Source organism: Rhagoletis zephyria, unplaced genomic scaffold, assembly GCF_001687245.7.
Source record: "Rhagoletis zephyria isolate East Lansing unplaced genomic scaffold, Rhagoletis_zephyria_1.1 Rzeph_scaffold_03260, whole genome shotgun sequence".
Classification (NCBI taxonomy): domain Eukaryota; kingdom Metazoa; phylum Arthropoda; class Insecta; order Diptera; family Tephritidae; genus Rhagoletis; species Rhagoletis zephyria.
In genome coordinates this window covers 2,056-13,188 of record NW_016160343.1, presented here as the reverse complement: position 1 = coordinate 13,188, position 11,133 = coordinate 2,056, and the positions used below count along the sequence as shown (strand labels likewise).

General features: G+C 37.9%; 4 protein-coding genes across 6 annotated transcripts in view; 3 read left to right on the top strand and 1 right to left on the bottom strand.

The window, feature by feature from the left end:
- The window catches only part of LOC108368693 (uncharacterized), a 27,990-nt gene extending 27,267 nt beyond the window's left edge, over positions 1–723 (top strand). The window contains exons 3-5 of the mRNA XM_017623591.1: positions 214–281; positions 373–528; positions 591–723. Coding sequence (XP_017479080.1) covers positions 214–281; positions 373–528; positions 591–703 — 337 coding nt within the window. The 3' untranslated portion in view covers positions 704–723. The remainder of the gene's footprint in view (positions 1–213; positions 282–372; positions 529–590) is intronic.
- Positions 663–4,764, top strand: LOC108368691 (uncharacterized). Of its 3 annotated transcripts, none has more exons than XM_017623589.1 (5): positions 663–1,266; positions 2,667–3,125; positions 3,181–3,569; positions 3,639–3,874; positions 3,950–4,764. In XM_017623589.1, the coding sequence occupies exons 1-5, from the start codon at positions 682–684 to the stop codon at positions 4,210–4,212; spliced, it is 1,932 nt and encodes a 643-aa protein (XP_017479078.1). In that variant the 5' UTR covers positions 663–681; the 3' UTR covers positions 4,213–4,764. The 3 variants fall into 3 exon arrangements, with proteins under 3 accessions (XP_017479078.1, XP_017479077.1, XP_017479076.1); XM_017623588.1 differs by having other exon boundaries at positions 2,655–3,125; XM_017623587.1 differs by having other exon boundaries at positions 2,607–3,125.
- LOC108368699 (pleckstrin homology-like domain family B member 3) lies at positions 4,272–10,468 on the bottom strand. Its single transcript, XM_017623596.1, has 4 exons — positions 10,334–10,468; positions 6,153–6,685; positions 5,930–6,062; positions 4,272–5,123 (listed from the first exon to the last, which is right to left on the bottom strand). The coding sequence occupies exons 1-4, from the start codon at positions 10,409–10,411 to the stop codon at positions 4,947–4,949; spliced, it is 921 nt and encodes a 306-aa protein (XP_017479085.1). The 5' UTR covers positions 10,412–10,468; the 3' UTR covers positions 4,272–4,946.
- On the top strand, positions 5,104–5,923 carry LOC108368698 (RING-box protein 1A-like). The gene has a single exon (XM_017623595.1). It carries the CDS (start codon positions 5,363–5,365, stop codon positions 5,741–5,743), a length of 381 nt encoding a protein of 126 aa, XP_017479084.1. The 5' UTR covers positions 5,104–5,362; the 3' UTR covers positions 5,744–5,923.
- Positions 10,469–11,133: the final 665 nt, after the last annotated feature.

Below are 11,133 nucleotides of genomic sequence, written 5' to 3'. Positions count from 1 at the left end.
CATAACGGCGTCTCTGGTAAATTTTGGCCGTCGACCAGTGTTATTAAAGAAAATTACATCGAATTATACCTATGTTCTTTGCAAAAGCTATTTGAATATTTAATACAAAACCATTTATATACATACCTGATTGTGCGAAATATGCGATGTTTTTCAAATACCTTATATGCGCCTGGAAAAATGTAATCTTACTGTTATTCTCTCAATTATTAGACTACAATCGACATGGTATTGTTCAACCGGATGCAATCGAAATAAAATAAAATCGGAGTCAACAGATGGTAAGATTTTTATATACCGAAAAATTAATTAAGTTTGATAATACTCAACATATATGCACATATGTACATACATATGTAAATATATAAATAGCACCTACATGCAACAGTTGTGGACGTCAAATGAATGAATACCCAAAATTACGTGTAACGGAAAATTACCGTTTATTGCGAATTCTCCCACCTGAGTGCATTGAAACCCCTCGCATTTTGAATAAGATCTTTCGTGCGCTTACCGTGCAAGCCAGAGGTAAAGTATGCTATTACCAATTAAACTGGTTATACATAATATCTAAAAATAATACTCTTCAGAACACGTCTACGATTGCGATTTGCGTTTAGGTAATCTATATAAGATAATAGGCTTCTACGATTATACGCGCCCTGGCCAGCTATTTCAAGCATGGAGCATAAAAACATATTAGAAAGCACATTTGAGAGTCTGCGCAACATTACCGATACTGAATTGGATGCCTTGTTGCACTTTGATAGCCCACCGCCATCCAGACGGTTCTCGAATAACTCAGAGCAACAACGGCTGAACGATAATAATGCATACCCAGATCGAACGCTTAGTATCTTACAATTTAATCGGGAGGAGCTTCCCTCACAAATGAATTCTCAAGTTGGCGACATAAATTATTTTCCCGATGATCTGGACCTTACTCTTAATTTTTCTCAACAAGCTTCAGAGAGACCTCAGTCTGTTATATTTAATTCGCCGGAAGTAGAAAGTATTGAAGTAACCAACACTGAAATCCAAAAGCCAGTAAACGAAGGAACGCAAACTGAATATATTTCTGGGAGAATTCAAAATACAGCAATGCAGATAGAATCTTTTGATGAAATTGTTAAAAAAGAATTAATGGATTTGACAATATTTGAAAACTTTTCTGATGATGATTTTCCCACTTGTAAGGATGTCGATATGCATTCATCACCAGAACAAGACGCTTTAAAAGCTGCCGATTCAAGACAAAAGCGAGCGGTATTTCAATTATTATTATTATTTATGCACGTAGTTATACGTAAATACTCCTACAAATTTTAAAGTAAGTTGCTATTAGGCAATCAGATATGGCAAAGGAATTGTACTAGCAGTCACACAATGCGTGTAAAGTAACTTTCGAAAGTAGTTATAAAAATTTGATATTTTATTAAACATTAAATTAGAGTTCTTCATCAATTTGGTAGATAATGGCATAAAATAGTTAATAGTTATTTAACTTATATGGTTAGTTACGTTTATTTCTCACATCGTCAGTTGTGTTGATTTGCTTTTTTTATGTTCGTAGCAAAAGCTACCACCTGGCAACCTGTCAGGGTTGAATTTTGCTGAAATTTATGCATTTATCCATCAAAATATTTTGATAAAGTGATAAACTTTGGCTAAATAATTTGACAATTTATTTATCAAAATGACGAAATTTATCACTTTATCAAATTTATCAGCAGTTTGTCACTTTTCATGATGACCCCTATTATGTTTTTTACACAAATCCGCCGGAAATGAGTTATACAGCACTTTTAACAAAAATTAAAATCGCTAGTGCAACAGAAGGAAGCTAAAATTAATTTTCGACAGCGATTTGATCAGTTACACTCTCAACTAGCATGTCTTATTTCCGAAATTAATTTCCAAAAAATTGCAAAAAGGGCTTCTTGATCGTTAACAGCTAACCATTTTTTTTTTCAACTGAAAGTTTCGAAAGAAAAGAATGGAGTTATTTTGGAAGACTCCTGTAAAAGGTTACTAAAAATCATACATACATAGCTTAGCGAAATATTTTTCACTTTATAAATTCCACAGCTTAAAAATTTGAGATTTATTTATTATGGTGTCGCTACCTCTCAAAACGTTATTTTGGAAATCACTTTTGGGTGTTCTGAATAATCATTACTATTTAGTGAGAAAATAAAATAATAATTATTTTTGAGCGAGAAAAAAATCTGAAACTTGAAAAATATAAAAACAAAAGTTAAACACAATATATTATAACAGAATACAGAAAGAAACATATATATCTGGGTGCGATCGAGTTTTTTTGAGAAGCTTAGAACGTTCTGACTTTATAGATAATTAAAATTTAAAAAAATATTATTTTCCGCCCCTGCTTTTAGGTTATCATCATGTTATCATACATATCGAGGCTTAACTGCCAAAAAGACATGAGCAAATTTTTTTATTTTTGTTTTTGAAATGCAGAAATATTGCTACTTGTACTACTTGTGCTACTAGTAGTACTTTTTTATTTGAAAATTTAAGTTAAGGTAAACTCATGATTTCTCTTCGTAAAAATTATTATAACTATGGGTCTTTAATTTAAGAATACAAGTTGCAGCAACTCCTTTCATAGTGAATCGTTTAATTCTCAGTGTCAAACTCAGGTGGATGCTCCAAAACAAGAAGATCATCCAACAAAGCCAATCATCACATCGTGTCCAGTACCAATCCGCATCGAGCAGAGCCCAGCTTTACCCAGCACTATTTCCGCTGATGATCAAATGAGGTTGGCGAGTTCGCCAGCAAACATACAATTAGATGCCGTTGATTACACTTTCAAAACTGTTGACAAATCGAATCCTTCAGCTCAGTGTCATGAAAATTTGCAACACTCACTAGCTTCCGCGGCTAGTGCGATTACGAGTTCGCCAGCATGCAATTTAACAACGGACACCACCATGGTGCCAGCGTCTGTGAAGCAATTGTATGATCTTGTGCGCACACAGTACTCCGATTTTGCCTTTGTGTATGCGTTAAGTGCACAGCTGTGCCAAGATCGTGTGCCAATGGATTGTTTCGTTAATTTGAAAATGGGTCTACTGCTTAGCTTAGCTTCCATCAGCGTAGGTATTCCGGCTGCTTCGCTACTTCCTTTCGCATCTAATTTAAGTTTTACAGTCTAATCCCGATCGGCCACCCGTACCTATAATGGCATTTGGCAGCGACACCTATATGGCTAACTTTTTACTTACTAATATAGGGCAGCTGGCGGCGCGCTTTGTTGGACCATCAGACGACGTCAAACCGCCATCCATTACTAACTATCGCAACTGCAATTGGATTGTAGCCGACCCAATACTGCTAGCGAAAGACGGTGTTTATTTTGTTGGCGATTGGTCGCGCTTGAAGCTGACGCGGGCCGATCAACTTTTCCGCATCATCGAATGTTCACGAGTGCCCCTTGAGCGTTCAACACTAACATGTCCATTAGAGTGCGCAATTTGGACACACTGGCGGTCACATAAGGGCGATGCTAGAGATCAGCAAACTTTTAATAAAGTGGTAAAGTGAGTAGAGCGACGCAAAAATGAATGTTACATTTTACTTTCAAACTGTGTTGTGAATTTTTCTTACAGAATTTTCGGCATTCCTATTTGTATGGACGACGACGATAAGCACGAGGTACTCGTCGATTACATTTTGGAGCAGTCGTCAGTCAACGTCTTTGAGTCGACCGTTGATCACTTGTCAATTAGCAGTGATGATATGCGTTGTTTTCTAAGGACGATTTCTAAACGTACCGTTGATTTGACACCGGAAGCCTCGCTATTGTTGCAAAAATACTTTGTAACGGCGCGCTTCGCTCGGCCGGGTAAAAAATTACACTAATAAAATTACGATTAAAATGCTAACCTCACAAACATACATTCATCATATTCATCCCCAGAATGCCTAACCAAACAAGCGTATGTGGTATTGAAACAATTTGCGGAGTCATTTGCAAAACTTTGCTTCCGCCATGAAGTGTTGCCTTGCGATGTCGTTGCAGCTGTTTTCATGTGCGAACGCTTCATACGCAGCATTTTTGGTGTGACCGAAAATTCACCGCCTGCATTTGAATCACATAATTTTGTGGGCACTGTGGACGAGCACATGGTAAAATTTCAAGATTGGCTTAATGCTTATATAAAAAAATATGAAGATAAATAATTGCCTGGCATTATCAGAAATCGAGTACTTAAAAGGCCAAAAAAAAAAAATTCAGTTAATAATATTTTCTCAAAAAATTACATTTTATTTTAGAATCATATTTTAATAACGTAAAGTTTACAAATAGATTATATGTATGCAGGTATACATAAGTATATATGTATATATGTATCAATAAATACATTTAAGTATATGTAGTTTAAAAACTTTTGGCTCAACCAAGTGTACGACAAAATAATTGCGTTATTGCAAAAACATTAATACACATGAGTTTCCAACGTACATATACGTTTTTGTTCAGTTATGTAAAAAAAAATTGTCCAAATAAAAAATTGTGAAAAAAGCGAAGAAAATTTCATTGCAAATCATCGAAAAGGCACACATGTGTAGAAACATATTCATATTTAGTTAGTTAAATCGATTGCTCATTAGATATAAATATTTATTACGTGGGCCTGATGAATGTCTGGTATAATTTTCAATGTCCTTTAGAAAAATTGAGCAATAGTTACACTTCCTTAACGCTTAAGAATAATAAGTTAAACCTCATTTAAAAATATATACATAAGTCAGTATATGTATGTGAGCAACAGTTCACTCTTCAGCAATTTCGAATATAATTCACTTTGGTCCTAAACGGGAATTTCTTATATTAAATGTATTAATTTTTACTAGCCTAAAAGTACTATTTTACAATAATTCAAGTGCTTAAAATGCACTAAAGTAACTCTTAACTAGTAGTCTAAATTTCCTTGAGCTCCGGTTATAATTGCATCGATCCATATTCTAGCTGCAGCGTCCGATGCCGCTTGTAGATGGTAGCTGCGCTTTTTCGTCTTGACAATGAATGTGCAATGAGGGCGTCCACTCTTCGAGGCATTTAAATGATCCAAATACACTTCGTCGATTGTCTAAAAAAAAAAATGGGAAAAAGTTACTTTAATGTTCAAAAGGATATGGCATCATTTCAAAAAACATCAGTCAAAATGTCAACTGTCCCAAATTGAAATTTGTTCAATAAGCTTTCGCACAAAATATTCGCTATTAGATTTATTACTACAGCAGTTTTCACCCTAATCAACTGCCAGTTAGTTATACTTTGCAAATCCGAGGTACCTTAAAACGCTGCTTTGTTCAAACACGCTCAAATATGTCCAGCAACCAAATGGATGTGGATGACACCGATGTCGAGGAATTTCATGACATCGAAGAATTCTCCGATGAAATACCGACTTGCAGCACTACGCATCCACAAACGAAGCGCTTCGTCGTGAAAAAGTGGCAGGCGCAGGCGCTTTGGTCGTGGGACGTAGCCGTCGATAATTGCGCAATTTGCCGCAACCAAATCATGGATCTCTGCATTGAGTGCCAGGCGAATCCGCTTTGTTCCGGCACTAAGGAGGAATGCACGGTGGCATGGGGCGCATGCAATCACGCTTTTCACTTCCACTGTATTTCGCGTTGGCTCAAAACCCGCCAGGTATGTCCGTTAGACAACAAGGAATGGGATTATCAGAAATATGGCCGTTAGCCGGCAAGCATCTATTCTGGATTTGCGCGCCACTAGGCTATACGTATGTATGTAGATACATATGTATGTTCATTTTTAATTCATCTCACCAAATGTTTATTTTGTAAGCACATTCATATATTTTGCGAAAATACCAAATTCTAAAAAAAAAAACTAAACAAAGTTTTTGGTTCATTCAAAACTCACCGAGAAATAGGCGCCACCTCTGGGCTTCCGTTCCGACTTGTCCGCATAGTAGATGAACGCGCTGCGCTGTCGATCAAGTACGAACCACCGTCGCGCCCAGCCATGGAAAGTAGCACCCAATTTATGCAAATAGCTGAAAAATATTTACATTTCATACAAAATAAGACAATTCGTATAAACAAATCATGCCGAATGCAAATGCGTTCGGGATCGGATCACTCACCCTCGGCAGCTAAAAGCATCGACAAAGACGTGCGGGCATAGTGTAATCTGATGTCCAGCTGACTCGATATGATGGCGGAGGTTTAGATCGGGTGAAAAGATTGGCAGGTAGCGTGTCAGCGGACGCTGGTGTTTGGGCAGTGCACGCTTCCGCTCGCCGCCTTGTGCGCTAACGCTGCCGCTGCCGGTGGCACTGACGCCTGACGTTGTCTCGTTCGAATTGACGCTCGAACGCTTGTTGGCTGCCTCATCGCCGCTAGTCACAGGCTCAGTCGAGTAGCTATTGTTGCCCGCAGATGCTGCAGCATTCGGCGACGCGGTGGACAGCTCATAATTTGACTTGCAGGTGCCTTTGTGATCGCTGTCTAATAGATCGCAGCTTAGCTCAGAGTTGGCTTCAGAAAGCGGGCGCGGACTGGATCGTGAATGGCGTATTTGTGTTTCCACGAATTCAGGCTGTGAGTGCCGTTGCTGAAATTTGAATGAAAAACAAACAAAAACAAATTGTTTATTTGTATGTCCGAGTTCACTTAACTAAAAGGTACTTTATATAGAATGCTTTATTTAAAAATGAAAAAAAAACAAACTAATGTAGCTATTATTAGTAACCACCGAACTCGAGTACATTGTGGAGATAATGAATTCAGTATGTAAACATTTGAGAAAATCGCTAATGTGGTGACCTACAGGTACGCAGCGATGTGCCGGTTTGCTCTTCACATACTTTTAGTCAAGCTATTAATATAAAATGTACATCGCCGCTTGATAATTTTAATCGCCGCTATTTTTTACTTTGGCGAGCAGCCAGCAAAAATACTTAAATGGTGTCAAGATGCCAACAACTGCACAAAAAAATTGACATTTTTTTAATGTGTAAGCACATATTAGTTGCTTTCCAGATGCTTCACGATTTGCAGGTTTTTACAGGAAGTCGTTCCAGGTGACCACCTCCCATAAGGTTTATTAATGGGGAAAACAGCTTTTCCTGCAAATCGTGAATTTCGTGAATATCGTGAAGCATCTGGAACGCAACTATTGTTACCATCAGTGCAAAAAGGTCTGCTTCTCGGAAAAATTTGGAACAAGTCCCTCTCAAGCTGGTCTATCCAACGCTGAGGGAGCCACACCACCCTCTACCACTACCAACGGATGCCACATTGAAAACTTTCAGAGTTGAAGCATTTCCATCCATTCCTGCGAAGTGGTCTTCCAGGCGTAGCCTTTGCCTTTGTCAAGCTCATGGAGCTCAACGTCTCAGATACTCGCCGCCACAAATTCGTCGAGCAAAGTAGCACTAATTCACTAGATCTGTTCTTGGTTGAATTTCTATACTCTTGAATGTTTTTTTGATAGCAGGATATATTTTATTTTATCCCCGTTTACGACCAGACCCTTATGTGTTGCCTCTCTGTCTGGCGCTGTTGTTGAGAACGAGGATGTCAATATCATCGTTATACGTGAGCGGTAGGGTTCTGCAGCTCTTATTACGCAGTAGGGAGGCAAAAATATGACAGCTAAACGACCAAAAACATAAACTTAATTTTGGCTTCTAGATTACGATGCCGTTTTCATAAAATCCGTATTACGTCAAGATATTAAAGATGGAAGCCTTAAAGCATAAACAGACGGCAGCGTTGATCCGGATCAACTCGGGAGCTAACTGCAGTTGATCCGGATTAAGTCCGAGTTAAGTCCGAATGGGTTTTTAATACCTTTTTTGTGCTGTCAAAGCTCTTGGTCAAAGTAACTATGTAATGTTTTCCAATAGGCGCTGGTCCATACCGCGTCATATTTGACATAAGTTGGCAAGTCATGATAACCAAACAACATAAACCGAAACCCTACGCGGGCGATTGCTGTTATATTAATTGACAAAAAAACATCGGAAAATTTGCGAAAACTTTTTTTCATTATATCAATGTCTTCGGAAACTCCTAAAGATCAAAGAAACTAAGAAGCTTGTCAAATAAATTAAACAACTTTTGTATCGTTTGTGGTAATTCCATATGCTATACCGGTACTTTGACTTTTACGAACAACAACTTGCAACAGAAAACGACGAGGTAGGTAGGTGAAAGATTTCACCAATCCATTATGAGGATCTATTCACTGGAAAACGATTGAATTCAATGTTGGCGAACATTTGCTGGTCGATCGCAGCAGGCAAAGGGTATAAAAAAAACCATTCGTGCCACAATTGATTTGTAAGCAAGAAACAACCGACTTCAACCCTCAAATAAAAATTTAAAAGTTCCGTTAATTTCTTCATGAACCAATGATCGGATCTAAACCAACTCTGAGGTATCACCTTTCCTTTAAAAAAATAATTATAGCAATCGTTTAACGTGGTCCAAAGTTACGCGATAACATATATAAAAAAATATATTCTAAAATTATTAACAGAAAAGCTAAAATTTAAGCATATTTTCAAGTTCCGCTATCTTGAAAACTGGAGCCAATCTGGCAAAAACTGGGGACGCCATTGAATTTAAAAGATCGCAGTTAAGGAAGATCAGCTATCAAAACCTATGCTCAGAGAAAAGTTCAAAACCGGAGCGCACTAAAACTTCCCTCCTAAATATCTCAAAATTTTGCCTTGATACGGATTTTCTAAAACCGGCATCGTAATCTAGAGGCCAAAATTAAGTTTACGTGTTTGGTTGTTTAACCGTGATATTTCAAAACTTTAAAATTTACCTACAGTGTTATCGTCTTCGAAATAAGGGTAAACAATTCAATTCAACAATAAGGAATCACCTTGTCTGAAACCTCTTCTGATATAAAACTGCTTTGAGCAGAGTCACGCTTATGAATTGGGTAGAGTAGACTTAAATTCCAATGGGCAGGCGGTTCGCTCGATCGCTTCGGTATACTTCCAAATCATGATGATTTAGGTTCCCGAACACAGTGACTATTGCAGAAAACATCATGGATGATGAATTGGCTAGACAGGGCACTTTTGACGTAATCTCCCCTCACAGGGTATACCCTCCCTCCTAGCTCCTGTGACAACCTGTGAACTACTCAACAGATGCGATTTTTGTCGGCTATTGTTTCGACGTGTCGGACTAGAGGGAGAGAGGCGTTGGTTGAGTTGGTGTCTTGGGGTGAATCTCCACATGCTGGACACTCATTAGGTATATCGGGTCTGGATAAGTAGGAGTTGAGAGGTCTACAATATACAGACCGTAATTGGGCCAGAGTTGCGCTCATCCATTGGTTGTTGTACAAAACGTTGGACCTCGTCCTTCAGTTCGTAGAGATGCCTTCTAATGTACCTAGGTGGAGGTTCCGCTTCGATCAAGTGTCTGTCCGGCTGCTTTCGGCTATTGCACCCTGCTAGAAATTGTTTGCTGACCATTATGTTGTGCTCCCTTTGGGACTCACTGTGAATTTGATGTTCAGACAACATCAGAGGGCATCCCGTGGCTGCCCAGAGTTCTGTATTGAAGCATGTCTGTAGCTTCGTCCACTGCTTTCTACTTTTCCCCGGCGACCAGACAGCCGCTGCAGGGTAAACTGGCATAGCATAGCGACAGGAGTCCAGATCAGACACTTTCCTATTTGAAACGGTCTTAATATAGTTACGAACCCCTTTTGCCCAGCTGTTAAGAGGATAACGAGGTGGAATCATCACAAAATTTTCTTCACCGTTGCCCTACTGCGCAAGACTAACGCGAGGCTGCCACATAACCTAACCTTATCTGACGAACTGGGACTACATATTTCAAAAAGGTGACACTTCAACTGGCGCACCCGGTTTATAATTTTGAATATTTGTGTCTATTAAATTTTAGCAAGACAATATCTCAAAGAAAATTAAATGAACATTAAATAAAAAAAAAACTTAAAAAATATATTTTTTCGGGCCTATTGGATAGCTGATTACGAAATTTACAAAAAACCACGAATCTGAAAATCGCTTGTTTAGATTCTGAAATTCTGATTGTTTAGGCCGACATTTTATTCAGTATCCGCTGGTGGAGCCAGAGAGAAGTGGAATTTTTGTAAAATATATACATAATTGCTGCATTGTTATATGTATGTATATACATAGTTATACCACCTTAATTATATAAGGGCAAAATCTACTTGTATAGCGACTGCCACTTTGTCTACTAAAATTCAGAATTCGTTAATTAATGATTTCAACAAAACACACATTTTTTTTTTCACACTCACTTGATAATAGCACTCAGTTTTATAGCGTTTATTTGAATCTGCATGTCGATGCTTCACGTAATTCATCCACACAGACATGCTGGATATCGTTTTGCATATACCGCAACGTTTAATACCCTTTTAGACAACCTTGCAACCTTTTTAATATTTTTTTTTTTTTTTGCTTGTATATGAAAGCCCTTCTACGCGATGCCACTAATCGTTCCGTGCTTTATGAATACTAATTGAATACAATCAGTTTTTCGCCGTGTGTATATACGATTCGCGTTGAGAACTTTGGAACGACTGAAATTCTGATTTTTGTGCGATCATTTAGCCATTTGAAATGAGAATAATTTTCCCAGCGCACATTCAAGAATATTTTAAATGAGTCGTACAAAAATATTTTCATACATTTGTATGTACATATGTACATATATTTAGATATACTACGAAAACAAAACAAATGTCAGGGGGCGCTGTCCAGCGATTGGTGTACTCATCTGGACATCGCTCTTGGGGGGTACTCGCATACGTTTCAGATAAATTGGCATATTATTTCAAATTATTCTCTGATGAATAACATCAAGTGAATTATTGGAGAGATAGAAATGGCGCGCATTTTCGCTAATATATATACATTTTTTACATACATACATACATATGTACGAATGAATGTTGCGTGCGTATTTGGCCAATTTCCCATTCTGTTAAAGTATTTTCATAATTTTCGCACTCAAGACTCATGACTAACGCGTAAAGCACAGTAAAGTAGGTGGTTGCATTAGGACAGATCGTCAAAGAATTTTAAAAGATATGAA

What these genes read in the sequence shown, in the direction of transcription:
- LOC108368691 (XM_017623587.1), top strand. Translation starts at nt 682, where the DNA reads ATGGAGCATAAAAACATATTAGAAAGCACATTTGAGAGTCTGCGCAAC. An exon ending in ACTTTTAATAAAGTGGTAAA is followed by an intron (nt 3,570 to 3,638) that starts GTGAGTAGAGCG and finishes TTTTTCTTACAG; the next exon opens with AATTTTCGGCATTCCTATTT. An exon ending in GGCGCGCTTCGCTCGGCCGG is followed by an intron (nt 3,875 to 3,949) that starts GTAAAAAATTAC and finishes ATTCATCCCCAG; the next exon opens with AATGCCTAACCAAACAAGCG.
- LOC108368698 (XM_017623595.1), top strand. Translation starts at nt 5,363, where the DNA reads ATGTCCAGCAACCAAATGGATGTGGATGACACCGATGTCGAGGAATTT.
- LOC108368699 (XM_017623596.1), bottom strand. Translation starts at nt 10,411, where the DNA reads ATGTCTGTGTGGATGAATTACGTGAAGCATCGACATGCAGATTCAAAT. An exon ending in GATGCTTTTAGCTGCCGAGG is followed by an intron (nt 6,063 to 6,152) that starts GTGAGTGATCCG and finishes AATATTTTTCAG; the next exon opens with CTATTTGCATAAATTGGGTG. An exon ending in GAGGTGGCGCCTATTTCTCG is followed by an intron (nt 5,124 to 5,929) that starts GTGAGTTTTGAA and finishes TTTTTTTTTTAG; the next exon opens with ACAATCGACGAAGTGTATTT.